Source organism: Anolis sagrei, chromosome 3, assembly GCF_037176765.1.
Source record: "Anolis sagrei isolate rAnoSag1 chromosome 3, rAnoSag1.mat, whole genome shotgun sequence".
NCBI lineage: Eukaryota > Metazoa > Chordata > Lepidosauria > Squamata > Dactyloidae > Anolis > Anolis sagrei.
The window spans coordinates 170,863,707-170,886,297 of record NC_090023.1 but is presented as its reverse complement, the minus strand read 5'-3'; the positions used below and the strand labels follow the sequence as shown (position 1 = coordinate 170,886,297).

General features: G+C 41.3%; 1 protein-coding gene across 1 annotated transcript; it reads right to left on the bottom strand.

Moving 5' to 3' along the window:
• Window positions 1-1,384: 1,384 nt before the first annotated feature.
• On the bottom strand, window positions 1,385-22,350 carry DDX21 (DExD-box helicase 21). Its single transcript, XM_060768882.2, has 15 exons — window positions 22,000-22,350; window positions 18,303-18,557; window positions 17,804-17,879; window positions 16,380-16,558; window positions 15,062-15,179; window positions 14,546-14,731; window positions 13,143-13,288; window positions 12,858-13,007; window positions 11,368-11,529; window positions 9,319-9,438; window positions 9,076-9,149; window positions 4,183-4,342; window positions 3,510-3,644; window positions 2,901-2,945; window positions 1,385-1,682 (listed from the first exon to the last, which is right to left on the bottom strand). Exons 1-15 carry the CDS (start codon window positions 22,333-22,335, stop codon window positions 1,461-1,463), a joined length of 2,364 nt encoding a protein of 787 aa, XP_060624865.2. The 5' UTR covers window positions 22,336-22,350; the 3' UTR covers window positions 1,385-1,460.
• Window positions 22,351-22,591: the final 241 nt, after the last annotated feature.

Here is a 22,591-nt window from a genome sequence, read left to right as displayed (position 1 = left end):
TTTCACAGCAGGCACAGCAGGCTTAAACCTAGCCAAACCTTGATTCTTAATTCAGAATCAACAACCCCCTGTAGCTCTCTCACTACCGGGTCCTTCTCTGCAACCACTTTGGTCACCAATTGATTCCCTGAATCCCCACCCTGAGATTCAGTCTTTCCTATAGCACACCGGTTACAGACACTTTTCCTGAATCTCCACCTAGAGACTCAGTCCTCTCAGTAGCTCTCCGGCCACTGACTGACTTTTTAAAACAGCTGCCTCCTGAAGAGGCAGTTGGCTCCGCCCCTGTTGCTACGGCAACTTAGCTAACGCCAAGCCACCATCTCCAACAAAACATAATCTCCCATACTTACCATCCCTAAACCACTATGCAAACTACACATAACCAAAGAAATAAAACTTACACATCGTCACACTTATAGATAAACCAATTGCTAGAAGAGGATGGAAGAAGATACAGAGGGCCAACAATTATTTTTGTACATAGTGGTGGTGCAAGTGTGCAAAAGGAAATTGCAAATCTTGGACTTTGGCTCAACATCTCAAAAACAGTACATAGCAAAGCCAACTCCGTGCCTTCTTTGGTCTTCATCAGGCAGTCCCTTCCAGAAGAACATCTCTTATAATAAACAGCAGGCAAATGTTTGCAAGTCTGCAATCTGTGTGGTCCCGAAAAAGTCTGTACACTGCTGGTTCCAGAGCGGATCATGTGGTCTGCAACCCCTCCCACAACTTCTCCATCAATATAAATGTAAGACCTCGGCAAACTCACCAGATTAAATACCTCAGCTCAAAAATCACCTCCAACAGAGTTACAAACTGGGTAGGTGCAGGGAATGCCATGAATGTAGCATATCTGGATTTCAGTAAGGCTTTCAACAAGGTCCCCCATGACCTTCTGGCATTTCAGTGGGAGGTGTGAGTCTGCTTTTGGCAAATGAGATCGGATTGTTGTTGTTGTGTGCTTTCAAGTCATTTCAGACTTAGGCTGACCCTGAGTGAGGGCCAGGTAAATGACCTTGGAGGGCCACATCCGGCCCTCGGGCCTTAGTTTGAGGACCCCTGTTCTAAATGTATTACTATAAGAGCTTGTAGCAAATGTGGTAACTGTAGCAGCACTAGGTTCGGTCTTGGTTTATTATGCTAGTGACCTGGTGTGGTGTAATGGCTTGAGCACCGGATTATGACTGGATAACAGGGTTCAAATTCCTCCTTGCCCAGGAAATGCACTATGCAAGTCATATTATCTGTCTCATCTAAACAAATCTTGCTAGGTCAGAAATGACTTGAAGACACAGCAGCAATGAAACGCCAATCCTAATATTTGTCAACATGAGTTTTGCAACCAGACAAAACCAAACTAATAAAAAAGAAAACACATAAGGAAAGTGTAAATCAATTTTTACTGTTGTTAAAACATCCTTTATATTTGACAGTTGCAAATGATCAAAAAAGCCCGGTCAAAAGTTTCGTTTTTGGCCCCTGTTTCTGAATCTGTCACGCCTGTTCGAGTCACCACCGCGTCTTCCATTTCTGAAATTAGAGCCCCCTCCGCCCCCTCTTCTGTTCCTGAAGTCAGGTTTGCCGCCGCCGCCTCGGCCAGGCTCCTTGAGCGATTCTTCAAGCTCAGGTAATTCTGTTGCCACAGAGAGTTGCCAGCGCCTTGAATCCTGCCAGGTTTGCTGATTAAAACAAAAAGCACGTGTCATCCAAGGCCCCATCTATACTGCCACATAATGCAGCTTCAAAATGAAGTTTAGCTGCATTGAACTGCATTATATTAGTCACCCTGTTCTGTGACCCATAAGGAAATGAGGTTAGATTGGATGGGGAAAAGAGACCTTTTATGGCATGCTGGTGCCTGGAGTACTACATGATTCCTATCCTTTGGTGTATAGGCAAATATTTTATATTTTATGTAAGTTATTCAAAATGGCCATACCAACAACTCTTTATGGGCTGTCTTGAGAGGGTAGGAGTTGCAAACATACCTAAGAATAAGAGGCAAATAGCCCCACAAACCACAATAGGAACTGGCCAGGATTTAGCTTATCTTTTTCTACACCGCAAACATGTATATTTAAAGGAAGGTACACTAAAAGTGAGTAGTACCCTAGAAGTACTAACGCTACCTATTCTGAGAATCTTAAAAGGACTGGTTTTCTGGATTAATTCAGGTTCACGCCATAATTGTGATTCCTGTGTTTCAATACTGATGCAAATACCACCTCTTCAACATAATTACAATTTATCTATATAAATAAAAATGTAATGTTCGTTTGTGGGATTAACAGAACTCAAAAACCACTTGACGAATTGACACCAAATTTGGACACAAGACACCTAACATCCCAATGTTATGTCTTTCACTAAAAAAAAATTGATTTTGTCATTTGGGAGTTGTAGCTGCTGGGATTTATAGTTCACCTACAATTCAAGAACATTCTGAACCCCTCCAACGATGGAATTGAACCAAACTTGGCACACAGAACTCCCATGACCAACAAAAAATACTGGAAGGGTTTGGTGGCCAGTGTCCTTTGGTTTTGGAGTTGTAGTTCATTTACATCCAGAGATCATTGTGGACTCAAACAATGATGGATCTGGACCAAACTCTACACGAATACTCAATATGCCCAAATGTGAACACTGGTGGAGTTTGGGGAAAATAGAATCTTGACATTTGGGAGTTGTAGTTGCTGGGATTTATAGTTCACCTACAATCATGGAGTGTTCTGAACCCCCAAATGATAGAATTGGGCCAAACCTCCCACATAGAACCCCTATGTGGGCCTCAGCAACGCGTGGCAGAGGACGGCTAGTTCATTTGAAAAAGAAATGTATATTTTTTAGAACTTTAGTTTAAAAAAAAGCAAAACCCCACATTAGCAATATCTCACCTGTAGTTTAGGTAGTTCAGCTACAGGAATATCAAAACACACACCCTAAACACAAGAGAAATAAGATTCAAAATTTGTCTCCAGACAAAGTAACCTGAAACACTCTGGAAAAATAAGTGACATCATGTTTAAGACATTATAGCAGTCAAGCTACAGAAAATGCTTGTTTTCTTACATTCTTATTTCAGGTATTTGATTCAAAGGAAGACTAAAGGAACAGCTCATGCTAAACTATAATCGGTCTTAAAGGTGTGCTAGATTTGTTTTTTTGTCCTTCCCTTCTTTTTTTAATAATATAAATAAAATAGGTACTGTTGTCTCTAAACTTTCTCAATAATCCAAAGCACCATAACCTTTTTTATTATAAGATGGAAAACTGGGAAGACTGTATCACTGCCTCAAGCAGTGATTCAAACCCAAGTTTTCCTAATAAAAGTTTTGCAAGCTATCCTAGGACAACACAACTCAAAGTTATTAAAAGCTTTCCATAATACCATTTTGGTTATCAATTCAAAATTTTCTCTTTGCACGCCAGATTAGACAAATAGAAAAAGCAAATGCCACAGAATACTCATCTAGTAACATATACTAAACTGCAGGTTTTCTTACCGTTTTCCCCTTGAGAAAGCGCATTCTGAACACTTTGTTGTCAATATCCTCACCCAATTGCTCTTTCAGAGCTCGCCAAGCATAGCCAATTGAGTGCATTTCTACTGAGCACTGAAGCGTTATGGTCACGTAACCCTTCAAAAGACGCAAAAAAACCAGGTTTACAATAAAATGAACACATAACTGACTCCAGAGTTGTAGCACATAACACTCAAACCACTAGAGTATGGTGGCCCCTCAGGTTGCCAAAAATTGGAAACAACTCGAAAGCGTAAAAAGCATACAAAGCTTGCAGTAGAACATCAAGAAATTTGGATTAGAGAGGACTTTGGTTTGGCTCTTTCATATGTCCACAGTTTCTTAGGCTTGAATCTTATTTGTTAACCCCAAATAAAATAGCCCAATGATTCAGTGAAACTTAGAGAAATAAGTCTACCCAGTGATTTAGCAACGGATGCGATGGATGTACTATAGATGGGCCTCACAACAAAATTTAGACCTTATTTTTTGTTAAAATGGACAACCTGCATTAGTTCATAGTCAAAATGCAATGTTTTAGCATGTAAACATTCAACACATGCAGGTATGTAGCTCAACTACGTCATACAATTCATTGATAAGCCTTTCAGGAATGCTAGAAAGGTTAAAGAGCCCACGTAAGCACTGTATTTACCGCATCTGAGTTGAGTAAAGAGCGTTGCTCAATGGACGTGGCTCCTGAAATGTGAGCCAGGGCTGCAGCCAGAGCTTCTACAGCTCCCTTTTCCTCTATCAGCCGCTCAGCAGATTGTCGGAAGTAGTCAATGGCAGAGGGAGGGACAGAATCCAATGATCTAAATGAAAAATGTACAATTCAGAACGAATATAGGGGACAAACTGGTCATCATTTGAAAATTACTTAAATGAGAAGAGTCAATAGGACAAACAAGTGATAAGACTATCCTCTGGGACGTTTACTGGGAATATTTTTATTGCCTCTTTTTAGGCATATGAGTGAAAAGGAGTCCTTAGAGGAAAATGAGAAGAGACAAATTTAAACTAAAAAAGCTGATATATATTATAGGCGAAGACACAGAATGGAAGTCAAACAACTATTTTTTTTTTACTTTTTTCCTCCTTTCCTCCCCTCTTTTTCATTGATTTCCTAAATTTCCTACTATCCTATAACCTAATGTTCTCCCACTTTCCTTGTAAACTTAAACCAAAGTTGATATATAGAATCATAGAATCATAGAATCATAGAGTTGGAAGAGACCTCATGGGCCATCCAGTCCAACCCCCTGCTTCTTGGCAGGAATATTGCATTCAAATCACCCCTGACAAATGGCCATCCAGCCTCTGCTTAAAAGCTTCCAAAGAAGGAGCCTCCACCACACTCCGGGGCAGAGAGTTCCACTGCTGAATGGCTCTCACAGTCAGGAAGTTCTTCCTAATGTTCAGATGGAATCTCCTCTCTTGTAGTTTGAAGCCATTGTTCCGCGTCCTAGTCTCCAAGGAAGCAGAAAACAAGCTTGCTCCCTCCTCCCTGTGGCTTCCTCTCACATATTTATACATGGCTATCATATCTCCTCTCAGCCTTCTCTTCTTCAGGCTAAACATGCCCAGTTCCCTAAGCCGCTCCTCATAGGGCTTGTTCTCCAGACCCTTGATCATTTTAGTCGCCCTCCTCTGGACACATTCCAGCTTGTCAACATCTCTCTTGAATTGTGGTGCCCAGAATTGGACACAATATTCCAGATGTGGTCTAACCAAAGCAGAATAGAGGGGTAGCATTACTTCCTTAGATCTAGACACTATGCTCCTATTGATGCAGGCCAAAATCCCATTGGCTTTTTTTGCCGCCACATCACATTGTTGGCTCATGTTTAACTTGTTGTCCACGAGGACTCCAAGATCTTTTTCACACGTACTGCTCTCGAGCCAGGCGTCCCCCATTCTGTATCTTTGCATTTCATTTTTTCTGCCAAAGTGGAGTATCTTGCATTTGTCACTGTTGAACTTCATTTTGTTAGTTTTGGCCCATCTCTCTAATCTGTCAAGATCGTTTTGAATTCTGCTCCTGTCCTCTGGACTATTGGCTATCCCTCCCAATTTGGTGTCGTCTGCAAACTTGATGATCATGCCTTCTAGCCCTTCATCTAAGTCATTAATAAAGATGTTGAACAGGACCGGGCCCAGGACGGAACCCTGCGGCACTCCACTTGTCACTTCTTTCCAAGATGAAGAGGAAGCATTAGTGAGCACTCTCTGTGTTCGTCCACTTAACCAATTACAGATCCACCTCACCGTAGTTTTGCCTAGCCCACATTGGACTAGTTTCCTTGCCAGAAGGTCATGGGGGACCTTCAAATCAAATCAAAACATTTATTTCGGTCATTGACCAGCACAGGAAATAGTGGGGGACCTTGTCGAAGGCCTTACTGAAATCCAGGTACGCTACATCCACGGCATTCCCCGCATCTACCCAGCTTGTAGCTCTATCGAAGAAAGAGATCAGATTAGTCTGGCATGACTTGTTTTTGATAAATCCATGTTGACTATTAGCGATGACTGCATTTGTTTCTAAGTGTTTGCAGACCACTTCCTTAACAATCTTTTCCAGAATCTTGCCCGGTATCGACGTGAGGCTGACCGGACGGTAGTTGTTTGGGTCGTCCTTTTTTCCCTTCTTGAAGATTGGGACCACATTGGCCCTCCTCCAATCTGCTGGAACTTCTCCCGTTCTCCAAGAACTCTCAAAGATGGTTGCCAATGGTTCCGAAATGACTTCCGCTAGTTCCTTCAATACTCTGGGGTGTAGTTGATCTGGCCCTGGGGACTTGAACTCATTAAGAGCGGCCAGGTATTCCTGGACGACTTCTTTCCCAATTTGGGGTTGGATGTCCTCCAATCCCTCATCCACTCCATCTTGCTGAGGTTGAAGACTCTCTTTTTGTGAGAAGACCGAGGCAAAGAAGGCATTAAGTAGTTCTGCCTTTTCCCTATCCCCTGTCAGCATTGCCCCATCTTCTCCTCGAAGAGGTCCTATCGCCTCCTTGTTTTTCCTTTTTCTACTGACATAAGAATAGAAGCCCTTTTTATTGTTTTTAATGTCCCTGGCAAGTCTGAGCTCGTTTTTTGCTTTAGCCTTGCGGACCTTTTCCCTACAGGTGTTGGCTATTTGTTTGAATTCTTCTTTGGTGATTTCTCCCTTTTTCCACTTCTTGTGCATGTCTCTTTTGTGTCTTAGCACAGTTAGAAGTTCTTTGGACATCCATTCTGGCTTCTTTGCACTTGTCCTATTTTTTCTCTTTGTTGGCACGGTTTGCAATTGCGCCTTGAGTATTTCACTCTTGAGAAATTCCCATCCATCCGTAGCTCCCTTGTCTTTTAGTATCTGTGTCCACTGAATGCTGCTCAGCGTTTCCTTCATTTTTTGGAAATCAGCTCTCCTAAAGTCCAAAATGCGGGTTTGACTTGTCTTAGTTTCGGCCTTCCTTTGTACCTCAAATTGCAGGAGCACATGGTCACTTGCCCCTAAGGATCCTACCACTTCGACCGCATCGATCAGGTCCTCCGCATTTGTTAGGATGAGATCAAGAGTAGCCAATCCCCTTGTTGCCTCTTCTACCTTCTGGACCATGAAATTGTCTGCAAGGCAAGCGAGGAATTTGTTGGACCTTGTACTCTTGGCCGAGTTTGTTTTCCAGCAAATATCGGGATAGTTGAAATCGCCCATGACTACTACATCTCTTTTCTGTGCCTGTTTGGTCAACTGTTGGCAGAAGACTTCATCAAGATCTTCCTCCTGGCTTGGGGGTCTGTAGTAGACGCCTACAACGACATCTTTTTGAGTCCCAGTTCCCTTGATTCTTATCCAGATGATTTCAAGCTGGTTTCCCAGATTGCTGTCTTGAATTTCTTGTGCAGCATAAGAGTTTTTGACATATAAGGCTACTCCGCCTCCTCTCCCCTTTGTTCGGTTTCTGTGAAAGAGGTTATACCCCTCGATATCTACATTCCAGCGATAGGAGTCATCCCACCAGGTTTCAGTGATGGCTATGATATCATATTTGTGGTGTTGTGCTAGAAGTTGGAGTTCGTCTTGTTTATTTCCCATGCTCTGTGCTTTAGTGTAAAGACATGTGAGCCCCTGGGATCTTCCCTTGAGCTGTTTAATTGGTATTATTGTGCTTTTGGTACGTGGTCCTTGTTGTGTTTGTGCAGCCCTCCGTTTAGCCTTCTGGCGATTCCCAGACATTATGGGTAAAGTAGTGTTCGCAAGGCTGTTGTCCCCGTCCCCCGGTGGACCTAGTTTAAAGTGCGTCTAAACTAGGTCCACCGGGGGACGGGGACAACAGCCTTGCGAACACTACTTTACCCATAATGTCTGGGAATCGCCAGAAGGCTAAACGGAGGGCTGCACAAACACAACAAGGACCACGTACCAAAAGCACAATAATATGCTTTGTTATTTTTTCCCTTCTTTTATGTATATGTATAACCTAATAAAATTTCTATAAAAAAAGAAAAATGTACAATTCAGTGTATATAAAGCCACTGAAATAAAACACACATGTTTAACCACAGGAATAGGAAATATCCAAATAAAAACATTAACACACTTAGGATGCAAATGCGACTGAAGTTATGATAATTGGGGACAATTTAATAATAATAATAATAATAATAATAATAATAATAATAAGCTTTACTTGTACACCACCCTATCTCCCCGAAGGGACTCAGGGCGGTTTCCAACATATAAGGCTAACGTTAAATTGCTGGAAAGAAAACCATACAGACAGTTACGGTACATCAAGATAAACACATTTGACAATATAACATAACCGAATACAACTTAACTAACAAAATAACAACAACTAAAAGCATTATAAAATACCAAAATCCTATTAAAACACACTAAAAATAAAAATATTTAAAAAACCATTTCATTGTAGCTCCATCAGTAGAGGTTCAACAAACACACTCAATTTGCTTGAGAGTGATTCAGAAGGGGTTAATAAAAGATTTTATCTATTTCTACCTGTAGAAAACAGGTATTATACAAACATTATCCAACCCAAATATTAATTAGGGCTAATTGTAGTCAAATTTCAAAATCAAGTAAGGTTGGATATTGATACATTAGGAACATAAATATGTTTTCTAAAGGTCTAATAGTGAAACCAGTCTCCGTTTAGGTCTCACATGCTACTATGATTATAAATTCTCAAAATGTATCTTCAGTCATTATAGAGAACAATTTCAGCATGGCTTATAATCCCTTGATGTATCATTTAATTTAAACTAATTTTATTTCCAGCATCAAAATATCATTTTAGATATAATCTACTTTAATACTATTTGGGGGAATAATTTCAATGACATATACTATACATTATGTCAATGTAAAACACCTTTCTGTAAGTAAGTAAAATCTGGTGAATCCAATTAGGTATCTAAAACACACATATAAAGATACTGGTATTTAAGGAAAGTAATCACCACAAATCACCCCCTAGATCAGAAATGACATACATCAGCTTAAAAGTTAATACCACAGAAAAATCAAGAATGAACTTACTTGATTGCATCTTTACTGGAAGCTTTAATTATGTCCGTTGCTGTTGGAACACCCACACGTTTAAATGTAATCCCCTGAAGTTAGAGGACAGATTATTTAATTTACAAGTTTTAAAAGTAGCTCTGTTAACATTTTAATCACAACTTTACAAAATTTTATATTGTTCAAATAAAAAGTATTCCCAGAGATGCATGCTGTGGGAACAGAAAACCCACAAGGCATAAGAAATTCGGACATAATTACCGCTTTTTGTTCCACTTGTTTCAGTTGATAATCTTCTTTGCGCTGATAGAAACAGATACACATCCCAGTTCGTCCAGCGCGGCCTGTGCGTCCAGAACGGTGAATATAGGACTCGACATCCTATGAAAATGCATGAGAAATGAGTACTCTGTATTACTATCATGCGACAGAGAAACCAGGCTTAGATTTTCTTGTTGCTGCATGCTTTCAAGACAGTTCTGACTTATGACAGCATTATCAGAAATAATTCTTGGTCTGATTTGTTCAGAAGGGGTTTGCCACTGCCCGCTTCTGAGGCTGAGATAACACAACTTGCTCTTGTCTAGGCCAAGCAGAGACACGGTCCAACATTCAAAACACTACCTCAGAGGGGATCTCAGGCTTAGATGTACTGACATGGACAAGAGTTTAGTTAACTGTGTATAAAGGAAGACAATCTATCTATATAATAAAAGTCAGTGTTTGTACGTGGAGGATGGTGTATGTGGCAGCTTTCTGATTGGCTGCCACTTTCACAGGCCACTGTGACCAGCACGGTTGAGGAACCTGGACCAAACTTGGCACACATAACCCCCATGACCCCCTTTACATCCTGGCGAAGTTTGAGGGAGGATGGAAAAAGGATGATGGGATTTGTAGTATCTTCAAACCCATTGGTTCCCACAGTCCACTGTGGCCCCCAACAAAGATCAATAAAGACCAAATTTGGCACACAGAGCCCCCATGACCCACTCTACATCCTACTGCAGTTTGGAGGAAGGCTGACAATGGATGATGGGACTTGAAGTACCTCCACTCACTTCCCAAGACCGCTGCAACCCTCAACCAATGACTGATCAAGACCAAACTTGGCACACAGAGCCCCCATGACCCACTCTACATCCTGGTACAGTTTGGAGGAGGATGGACCATAGACGATGGGACTCGTAGTACCTTCACTAACTTCCTGAGACCACTGCGAGCCATATAAATAACTGATAAAGACCAACCTTGATACACAATTCCTTTCTCAAATAACCCGGGCAGCGCCGGGTCCCCAAGCTAGTTTATATAAAGAACACTGGATATAAAATGGCAGAGACAAGGAAACCTGTGTGGAAACTAGAATTAAGAATTGCCTCAACAGTCAATTAGTCATTCCTCATTCTTATACAATAATACTGAAAATTCAGTTCACCATGGATACTCCGTTTGGTTCAAATGACAAATTTCCATATATTTCATTACAACTGCCTAACAAACACCGTGTTTGAGTGAATCTGCTTCAGTAACTACCAAATAATGTTTATACTCTGCAGTAATGTTGATTTTGTATTACATTCTCTTGTTGAACTGAAAATTGAGCAGTTCCAACTAAAGGAAGTATAATGAGGGTGTATTACAGAATGAGGCAGCATAACTTTTTTAAAAATGCGCACCATTCAGTCAGTTGAAGATGTAGCAGAGCGCTAGTGGTCTCATTCGAGAGGCAGGAGTATAAAGTTTTGTCCTGACACAGTTCAGTCGCCATCATGCGTTGGAACAGTGAGGAGCGTGCTTTTGCCCTTGAGGCCTATTTTTCGAGTGGATTTGGAGTGGCCAGCCCGCTCTCCAAATTTGGTCCCTTGTGATTTTTTTCTATGGGGTTTTTTGAAATCCCGTGTTTATGTGAACCGTTCAAGGACCCTACAAGATTTGGAGGCCAACATCCAGGAAGAAATTGCTAACATAATGCCTGCTATGCTGGCAAGAGTCATGACAAACGCCAGAAATCGGTTTACTCAGTGTATGGAGAATGGGGGACGTCACCTACCTAATTCAATCTTCAAAACTACGTAAATCAAAACTTTAGGTATGCGCCTACATTATAAAAAAAAAGTTTCTGATTCATACATTGGGTTTTATTAAGTTTTGAAAAAAAGGAAGTTATGCTGCCTCACCCTGTAGCATCTCTTTCTGACAGGTTTGAAAACTGCCCCCATGTCACTAGGCAAGCAATATTACATAATCTATTCCTCTTTATAAAATTAAATTAGTTTGTTTTCCTCTCATCAAATAGTAGTAATTTACCTTTGGTGGTGAACTCTGTATTACCAGATCAACCTCTGGGATATCTAAACCGCGGGCAGCTACATTGGTTGCAACCAGAACTCCAAAGGCTCCATTACGAAATCCTTTTAATGTGACTTCTCTCTGCTTTTGTGGAATGTCCCCATGTAAAGACTGTGCATCCTAAGTACATAGAAGAGTTAGGATTATAGATTGAATGAAATTAGACACACAATTTCCTTTCTCCCAAAGCAAATTAAACAAGCACCCAAATGTTCTGGATGCCAGAATACTACTTCCTCACATCCTAAAATAACTAGTATTATTCTTCCCCTTTTCACAAAACATTCTTTGGTTAAAATTTCTCCTAATTTCATGGATGCCATCTAAAACATAGTTACAAAATTATCTTGTACTATGTGGTGACAGAAATTGCATTCAATGATACTAGAAACAGTGGCACTAGAAACATAACAGCAAGCAAAACATCTGGCAACTCTAGATCTTCAAGAATTCTACATTATCAGGAACTATGGGCAACTATTAAAAGAAAGTGACAACATATTATTTGAATACGTTGTGAACTTATTTTACTTGTATAGCATACAGACCATTGCCAGCAAACAAAAAAACAGGCACAGGAAGCAGCCCAGGGGCCCAGGCGCCAGCAAGGGAAAGGCCTGGGCCTGAGCAAGGAAGGCAGCCAAGAAGGAAAGAAGGACGGGGAGCCCACCTGGGAGGCCGCCATGAGCCAAGGCAGCAGAGGAGGAGGAGGGGAGCATGAGGCCAAGGCCCTCCATACCAAGAGGCTCTACCGGTACGGACGAGACAGAGACACCCAAGGGCTGTGGTGTGCCTGGGTTGGGCTCCCTGAGGCATTCTGGGAGCTGTAGTTTTTAATTTTATTATTATTTTAATTTTATACCCGGCGTAGTAGACGACCCCCAACTTTTTATAAGGTTTTACATGCCTAAAAGTCATCTAGTACCCCAGAATATATGGTAATTAGATACTTTAAAAGGGTTTTTTTTTAATTATTAGATATAAGGACAGAACTGCAGACAAATGAATTCAGTATTAAAATTAAAACAATGTGCAGAAATTGAGCAAGGCTAAGATACAATGGTATACTTCTTTTTCAGTGCCAGCAGTGTTGGAAATACATCCCTTCCTCTTTCCCTCTTTGGCTCCAAAACCTGCTTTTTATGGTTCCCCAGGACCCCAGACTAGGTTTTTTTTAGGGAAGCAGGGAGAGCAATTGCGGAGTGTTAGGAACAGCAAGTTTGAAAAGTAGTACACCTATTAATCTTCACCTCAGTCAAGTTATTGCAATTGTACAGAAGAAAGAACAATTAATCATGAATAGAAAAATTAAAAAAATAAATTTAGTGACTAACCCACATTTTCTGGTCAATGATGACTCAAGTTGTTTATTTCCCCCTCGTCACACATAGTCAAAGAAAATTTAAGTTAATTTCTCAGCAATCTCTTAGAAAAACCAATCACTGTACCTGTTTAATTGAGGCATTCAGAGCCAATTCAGTTGCCTCTTTCTTTGTCTCACAAAAGATGATGGTACGTCCATGACTACCACTGTAGACTTGAAGAACATCTCCAATTACTGCAGCTCTTTGGGACCAATGGCACTCAATAGCCAAATGCTGTTGGAAAACAATATTCTATTGGTTATAAAAGAAACACAGGGCACACCAAACCAAACTTGCCAAAGAATTTTTATTTTAAAGTTTTCAAAATACCCACAAGCGTACTCTTCTTGTTCAAGAAAAGTTACTTACTTCTACAGTCATAGCGGTTTTTTTAGTCCTCTTTCCAATAAGATCGATTTGCTCGTATTTGGATTTCATGTACTTCTTCGCTACATCATAAACCCAATGTGGGCACGTTGCGGAGAACAGTAATGTCTGGGGATTGTCTTCAGAATCTTGAAAAAAAACACACATCCTTGTGTCACACAGTGTTATAAGGAATTCCACATAAAAACAAATGAGAACATTTCCGATCATAGCATCTATAAAGTAAGCACAGGCAAAAAAGAACATCCACACAATCTAAGGCAATAAAAGAAAAAAAAATTAAACTGGAATCTACATTGGCTGCAAGTTAACTTAAGGCTAACTTATTAGTTGGGAAATTGCACATTTTCATAGAATCATAGAATCAAAGAGTTGGAAGAGAACCTCATGGGCCATCCAGTCCAACCCCCTGCCAAGAAGCAGGAATATTGCATTCAAATCACCCCTGACAGATGGCCATCCAGCCTCTATTTAAAAACTTCCAAAGAAGGAGCCTCCACCACACTCCGGGGCAGAGAGTTCCACTGCTGAACGGCTCTCACAGTCAGGGCGTCCTTCCTCATGTTCAGATGGAATCTCCTCTCTTGTAGTTTGAAGCCATTGTTTCGCATCCTAGTCTCCAAGGAAGCAGAAAACAAGTTTGCTCCCTCCTCCCTGTGGCTTCCTCTCACATATTTATACATGGCTATCATATCTCCTCTCAGCCTTCTCTTCTTCAGGCTAAACATACCCAGCTCCTTAAGCTGCTCCTCATAGGGCTTGTTCTCCAGACCCTTGATCATTTTAGTTGCCCTCCTCTGGACACATTCCAGCTTGTCAATATCTCTCTTGAGTTGTGATGCCCAGAATTGGACACAATTCTAGGCAGTGTAATTACTAGGCATAAGAACAATAGTTTATCTGCATTTTTCTCTATCTCTAGGTCATTCATTCCTAATAAAAGTAACTCTGCTTTCCATGGGATGTTTATCTTCAATCTTTCTTGTAATTCTTTCTGTACCTCTTTCCAATATTTCTTAGCATTATCACAGGTCCACCATATGTGGAAATATGAACCTTCTTTTTCTTTACAGTTCCAGCAATTTGTACTCGTGTTATTATAGCTCTTTCCTAACTTCTTCCTTCTGAGATTAGTGTGGGCACAATCCATTTCCTGTTATAACCTAGCCTCAAATTACATTTAAGAATTTAAAAACCCTTTGATATTTAATAATGCTGGAAACAAATGAAAGGCTTTCACAGGCTGAGAACTATATATCAATGTCCTAGGCTTAGAGGAGTTATAGTTCAGTCCAAGAAATATAAATAAAACGCGTATAGCCTGGAGAGCAAATAGGCACAGAAGAGTACCATGGCTTGACACAACTGCATAATTACATATTTACCTTTTTTATAAGCATATTTTAAGATGTCCTCTACTTGATCAGCAAAACCCATGTCCAACATCTGGTCAACTTCATCCAGGACAACATGCTTCAGGTTGGAAATATCCAACTTGCCATTTTGAAGGTGGTCTTTGATTCGGCCTGGAGTCCCAACCAGGATGTCAATGCCATTTCGAATTAGATCAACTGAAAGAAACATTAACAAAGTTAATAATTCCACAATACATTACCAGACTACTATTACCAAGTCTTGAAACATGTAAAATGCAGCTGAATATGAACTAAAGATATAATCTCACACAGGAAATTTTCTGAAATTTATAGTATTATTCTTAATATAGTAAATATCCTTTCATTTTCCATAAAGGTTATGCAATAGAATCTGTGCAGACAGGATATAAATATGACTTCTTTTGTGTTGTGTGTTTGCATCTTCAAATAGCCTGACAACGAATGGAAGCCCGTGAATTTTAAAGGGTTACCACCACCCAAAAGTAACTATCTGAGGTATCTTACGCTGTCCATTATAAGCAGTTCCTCCATAGAAGCAAGCCACAGTCAGCTTCCTTGTGACATCTTTGAAGTCTCTGGCTACTTGCATTGCCAGCTCTCTGGTTGGAGTAAGAACTAGCACCTAAATAATGGAAAACATAATCAATTAGTTAAGGCAATGATCATTAGTGCAGTGCTGTATTTATTTATTTATTCAAGATATTTGTGCCCCGCCCTTCTCAACCCCTCCGGGGGGGGGGGGGGGGATTTAGGATGGCTTCCAGCCAGCAACGATTCGATGCCTCCATGTGCACATAATAAAATCCAATAATTACATAGTTAAAAATATTAAATCAATTCAATTAAAATCTGTTTTAATATAACAGTACTACTAAAGACTAAATTACTCCACCTTAATCTTCAACGTTTTTAAATTTTGCAAATAGCATAATGCATTATATATGCCACAAACACTGAATATAATCTTACAGTTTGTTAATAGCACAAGTACAAATAAATATCTGTATTATTATGCTATCAAAGGGTACCCCCGGTGGTGCAATGAGTTAAACCCTTGTGCTGGCAGGCCTGAAGACAGACAGGTTGGAGGTTCGAATCTGGGGAGAGCGCAGGTGAGCTCCTTCTGTCAGCTCCAGCCTCCCATGCGGAGACATGAGAAAAGCCTCCCACAAGGATGGTAAAACATCAAAACATACGGGCATTCCCTAGGCAACATCCTTGCAAACGGCCAATTCTCTCACACCAGACGCAACTTGCTGTTTCTCGTCACTCCTGACATGAAAAAAAAATGCTATCAAAGGACCAATATGGTCAACACATTTCTCATAACTTGGAAGTTTCACTGAGTCTTTCTGTCATGAAATGCTTCCGACTAACGTTAACTGTTCAATAGGAGTCTTAAATGAGAAAATTCTCTCCCAGCGTCCTGACCATTTCTGCCATTTAGTCAGAAAGTCTGAACTAAGTGCATGACATCTCCCAACAGTTGCATTAAAATTTCCTTGGTTTTATCAGCATTATTACAAGTGTTTCTAATGCAGCTTAGTCTTCCAGATCCCTTTTAATTACTTGAATTCTTGATTTTTTTCTCCAGAATCAGATAAATCCTAATTTTCCATTCAAGTGTATAGCTGATCATAGGTCCACAGGAAGAAAAGGTCCCTTCCACCCCAATGCCCATAACAGGGTAGAGATGCGACACAAACTGTCTTATGTATTATTGTGGAAAACCATGTCATTTAAGGCTTGGGGGGGGGGGGGGGGGACAAATTTCTTGCCATCTCTACTCTAGAAAAGTTTAGTCTTCCAGCAATTCCTTTACCTTAGGTGTTCGGCCTCTTTTTCTTTCTTGGGAATCATTCTGAAGTTTTTCAATTAATGGAATGGCAAAAGAGAATGTTTTTCCAGTTCCAGTCCGAGCCTGAGCGATCAAATCTTTGCCTTCAGATATATGCTTGAAAGTTTTTACTTGTACAGGGAACAGGTAAGTAACTCCACGTGCTGTAGAAAACACAAGAATTTGACTGTCTAATAATATTGTTTTTGTCTCATTGATCAGAACTGTATTACCCCTAAAGATAGCTATAATTTAATCAATTTACCTGATAACAATAAAACAAAGGAACATGTAGCTTATCAATTACAAAATAATCATAGCATACATTTGACTGAGGGTGCATCCACGTTTGACACCGCTAATTGCTGTGGCTTAATGCTATGGAATCATGGAAGGTGGTGTTTTAAAAGGTCTAGCTTTCTCTGCCAAAGAGTGCTGCTGACCCACCAAACTAACAAATCCCAGGATTCCATAATAATAATAATAATAATAATAATAATAATAATCTTTATTTATACCCCGCCACCATCTCTCCAGTGCAGACTCGGAGCAGCTTACATGGGGCCAACATATTACAGTGAAATAAAACAAAAAACATAAACAACAAACAACATCATCACAATTACACAGAAAAGAAAAGAAAATCCAATAAACACAGTCACAATAATAGTGGGCGGGCTACATGTACAGGATAAAACAATTAAAAGACTCGAATGAGCTCAAATAGGAGCAGGTTATTTGCAGGGAGCTCATAAAAACAAAACAGAATTATGAAACTAAACTTCCCATTTGGAGGGCGTGCACTCCAGTGGCAGAAGCATTGAGGGGAGCAATAATATCATGTTGTACACCTACTTGCCAAAGGCAAAGCAGAAGAGCCAGGTTTTAAGTTTCTTTTTTAAAGTTTCTAGAGAAGGGACTTTCCTGATCTCTTCAGGTAATGAGTTCCAGAGTCGGGGAGCCACAGAGGAGAGAGATACAGTCACGAAGGTAGGCGGGTCCCAAACCATTTAGGGCTTTGTAGGTGATAACCTGTACCTTGAATTGGGACCAGAAAATAAACGGCAGCCAGTGCATTGAGTCATGGCAGTTGAAGTGGTATCATCCCTATACATTTGCAGGTTAAGCATTCGTGGATTTGTTTATTGCACCAACTGCTATATTTGCTGCCATCTCTGCTGAAGCTCTATACTGAACTGAAAAAAGTATGCTCTCTCTGGGTATTTGTAGATCCTCCAGCACAAAACGTTGAGCATTTGTTTGTGGTTATAGACCTACAAATGCTGTGAGAAGTGTTATCTCAGGTTAAAAATAATAATGGGCCTATATTCATGGTTTTTCCACTTTTTAATCCCTGAGAAAATAGAGGGGCAACTGTATTTTGAATTGGAAATGCTGAAAGAATATACCTTTCAGAAGATCAACAGTTGCTTTAGAGAGATCAAAATTGGAGAAGGCTCCTTCCTTCTTTTCTTCTGTCAATTCCTGTTGGATTAAGAACAATCAGAATAGTAGGTGTAAAAATTAATTGAAAGCATTTTTTATAAAAGGGTTGGATGTGTCAAATAAAGAGATGGACTCCTCGTGGGAAAAGTGCTCATTGGCTCAAATATTTTGAGAGAAAATAGAGAACAAAATGCAATACAAGACTATTGAGAATGTATTATATATTAAGGCTCCATAATAGGCTAATAGAGATCATGAAAGATAACAGAATGTAACCTATCAAATTGTCAAGTCTATTGCCATAGTATATTTAGAAGTAAGACATCGACGTTTGTCCTCCAATATGGCATTTTCACTTTTATATTTTTTGTTGATTTGTATGCTTCCCTTTCTCTGAGAGTGTCTTCTGAAGAATGCTAACGTAAAAGAAATCAAATCAAACATCTAGAGATGCCATCTTACCGGATCTTGGTCACTTTCACAATCGGTATTTGATTCTTCAGAGTTACTCCGTTTTTTCAAGTGATCATCAACCCCATTCGTTACAGGGGAAGTTGTCTCATAGTCTGTGATTACAGTTTCAATGTCATCAACAATTTCTTTCTTTTTCTTGATTTTCTTCGGTTTGGGCGGTTCCAGTTCTGAATCAGACAGCTCATTTTCCTCCGGCTGGGACTTGTGCTTTTTTGGTTTTTTAGATTTATCTTTTTTATCTTTCTGAAAGGCAAATATATTGACAGGAAAGATTAATAATTTCAAATGAATACATGTCGTTTCTTGGTCCACCAATTTAAACATTTCCCCCATTATTATTCCTTCCTAGGCACAGTGACAAATGTCATCCTATACTCTATTTGGAGACAGAAGTTTTTAATAATTATTACACAACCCAAAAACAATAACAAATTAGTCTTGGTTTTAAGACCTGTTGCCAGAGTTATCTGGAGCACTGATTCAAAAATTGCCCTGAACACACCACATCAACTCTAGTTTCTTAGATATGGTTATTATGGTTTTCTATGAGAAAGCAAATGAACACTGGTAGATGCCATATGTTCTGTATCTCAAAAGCTAGAGCTGATCGGTGGGAAACTGGGGCCTTTTTCTTGAATCAAATATACCCATAAACAGGTCTACCATTTGATGTACCAAAAGTGTGTTGGCCAGAGTTATTTTCTTTTCATTGCTTTATGGTAATTAGTGATGTTCCAAGAGGTGAAATCTCAATAAGAGAAATAAAATCTGTAAATAAAATCCATAATGTATGTTCCCATCAAGCCACAAGATATTAGGAGCTATCCCTGTACAAGCCCAATCAAGGAAGTAATGGCCTTGAGTCTGTGAGAACTGATATGAGACCTGACTTGGAAGAGTTCTAATTCATAACTCATTGTCAACAACAACAACAACAACAGGTGGTTAAAGAATGGACGGAGAGATTCTGATTTGAGTCCCCACTGAGCCACAGGGATTGCTTGTACGAAGTACATGAGCTGTAAACATCCAATGTACTATTACAAGCTAAGAAAATGTTTAAAAAAAACCCTATCTATCTCAAAATATATATTTTCCAGGATGGCTCTCACATCCAGAGAGCCCCGTCATGGACAGCAACGATGGATCTGGGCCAAACATACCCATCATGGCCATCTTAAAATACTGGTAACATGTCTGTGGGATGACCCAGGATGATGGGAATTGTAGTCTGCCCACTTCCAGGGAGCCCTGTGAACCCACCAAGAATGGATCTGGATCCATCTTGGTAGACAGACCCAACTTTAAATACTGACTGGGTTGGGTTATGTGAGGGAGAAGGATGGGAGCAATCCACCCACAACCGAAGACCCATGTGTATCTTACACCCAGAGAGCCATACGTATTTTGAATGGAACCATTCATAACATACAAAAATCAAACAATGATTACACTAGGAGAAATAAAGGGAAAGCAGATAGAGGTAAATAACAGTATGTAAAGAAAAATTGTATTAGAGCTATAAGTGCAGTATACTTTAGACAGGGAAAGTTTTAAACTGAAGTAGGTGCTTTATTATTATTGCATCTGTCATTATTTTTATGTTCTCACTAGCCGTCCCCTGCCATGCGTTGCTGTGGCCCATTCTGTGTATATGTGTTGTGTGTGTATATATATGTGTATCACCTTTTTGTCCATGTCCCAGCATTACTTCTAATTTTAACCTTACATTTGGGCCTTCCCACTGTTTTTAACTGTGTGTTGTCTTATTGATAATGTTGTATATTTTATTATGTTTTTTATTGCTTGTATTGTTTTTTTATTGCTTGTATTGTTGTTTTATTGCTTGTATTGTTGTATTTGGGCTCGACCTCATGTAAGCCGCACCGAGTCCCTTGGGCAGATGGTAGGGGGTACAAATAAAGTGTTATTATTATTATTATTATTATTATTAACTACTTTTAAAGTCAGGACCGCATAATAATAAGAATAAGAAGAATAATAATAAGAAGTATAATAATAATAATAAACGTTATTTAATACCCCTCCACCATCTCCCCAATGGGGACTCGGGGCGGTTTACATGAGGCCAAGCCCAACAGCATATTACAATAATGTAAAACCAATAACAACACAATAAAATGCAACCTGTGCTGGACTGGGTTACACTCCCCCTGAAGTCACAGGTCCGCAGCTTGGGAGTTCTCCTGGATTCATCATTTACGCTTGAGGCTCAGGCGTCGGCGGTGGCCGGGAGGGCTTTTGCACAGCTAAGACTTGTGCGCCAGCTGCGACCGTACTTCGCAAAGGTTGATTTGGCCGGGGTGGTCCATGCCTTGGTCACCTCTTGATTGGATTACTGTAATGTGCTCTACGTGGGGCTGCCTTTGAAAACGGCTCGGAAATTCCAACTGGTCCAACGGGCGGCGGTCAGGATGTTAACTGGCGCTCCTTACAGAGAGAGGTCAACCCTCCTGTTTAAGGAGCTCCATTGGCTGCCGTTTACCTACCGAGCCCAATTCAAGGGGCAGGTGCTTACCTACAAAGCCCTAAACGGTTTGGGACCTGCCTACCTGCGTGACCGCATCTCCGTATATGAACCCACATTCTCCCTTCATTCATCCGGAGAGGGCCTGCTCACGATTCCACCTGCATCGCAGGTGCATTTGGTGGGGACGAGGGACAGGGCCTTCTCTGTGGTTGCCTCCCGACTTTGGAACACCCTCCCCAAAGACATTAGACTAGCACCCACATTGGCAGTCTTTAGGAAGAACTTGAAGACCTGGCTATTCTGATGTGCCTTTCCGGAATAGGATAACCCTCAGCACTATGTCCCAGAAGCACTGTATTAGAGTTTAAGACTCTCTGCACATTGCACTTGCCCAGAATTCCAACATACCACCTGCCACACCCAGCCCTTTTTAACCTGTACCCATCACTGGCCTGGCCCTGGTTTTTATTGTGTAATAGTGTAATGTTTTGTTATTGCTTATGTTTTTAATTTGCTTTGTATCGTATTGTTATTGTCTGTTGTTGTTGTGCTGAGGCCTTGGCCTTTGTAAGCTGCATTGAGTCCTTCGGGAGATGCTAACGGGGTACAAATAAAGTTTAATAATAATAATAATACAACATATGAGTACAAAGACGATAAAGCAAAATCATAACACGGTAAAATAAAATAACATAACAATGAGCAAAATAAAAACTAAGATACTAAAAATACTAAAATCAGGATGAGACAGGGATGTTGGGGGGAAACTCGTAAAGGAACGGGGTTATAAATATAGACCTTCATACGGGTGAGGAAATATACTCTGGGGACAATTAAACAAGAAACAACACTTTCAAAACGGGAACAGTTTTGTTGTTGTTTTAAAGGAAATGTCTGCGTCGTGGGACGGGGAGGGGAAAGCCCGCCACGTGCGCAACAGCGAAGGCGGAACAGAAAGGCCGTAGAACACAAACGCGGGTGGCGAGGCCTAACTCTAAGGGACTTTGGAGGGGGCGGGAAGGCCCGTGGGAAAGAGAGGCCTCCTCTTGGTTGACTTCTCTGCGCCACGAACAGGCCGCGCTTCCGGCTCGGAGGCCGGCTTCTCCTTCCCGTCAGCCACGAGGCCCGGTCGGCCTTACGTAAGCGCCTGGGCCTTGTCCTTCCCTCTTTCCGTCCTTCCCCCTCGCCGCGTACCTTGCGCTTCTTCCCTCCGCTCTCCAGGGCGTCCTCGGGCTCCAGGGCGGCCTCGAGCTCCATCTCGTTGTCGTCGTTGTCGTCGGGGCGGGGGGCTGCGGGCATGGCCTGGCAATCTCCGCCGCGGAGCTGGTGGCAGAAGCGGCTGGTCGGGGCCGAGGCCGGCGTGAAAGGAAGGAGCAGCTCCGCCCCGCCCAAGAGGAGGGAGGGGGAGGGGGAGGAGGGGGGAGGCGGCGCGCGGCTGAGGGGGGCGGCGCAAAATGGCGCCCTCCAGCAGGCCGGGGCCAGGCGGAGGGCCTTCCGGGACTGCGCCAGGCAGCGGCACCACCAGCCCATGCCCCACCGGCGCCTCAGCCCTGACTAGGCCGCGGCCGGGAAGAGGAGCGCCGGGTGAGGCCTGCCTTCCCGCAGTTCAGGGGCCCGCCTTGAGGGGGCGCCAGGGAAAGAGTGTCTCTCGTCAGACCGGCGTTTGAAAGAGGACGCCCACGCGCCTCTTCTGCCTCGCGCAGAACTCTGGGAAATGTAGTGTGGGGCGGGGTCTCTACTATTCCCAGCTAAAGAGGAATTGCCTCAACATCAAGCAAAAAGTGGG

Coding starts and splice junctions, on each gene's coding strand:
- DDX21 (XM_060768882.2), bottom strand. CDS start 22,335: ATGGGCTGGTGGTGCCGCTGCCTGGCGCAGTCCCGGAAGGCCCTCCGC. Junction 16,559..17,803: donor AACTGTTGATCTTCTGAAAG/GTATATTCTTTC, acceptor TGTTTTCTACAG/CACGTGGAGTTACTTACCTG. Junction 11,530..12,857: donor TGAATGCCTCAATTAAACAG/GTACAGTGATTG, acceptor CTATGTACTTAG/GATGCACAGTCTTTACATGG.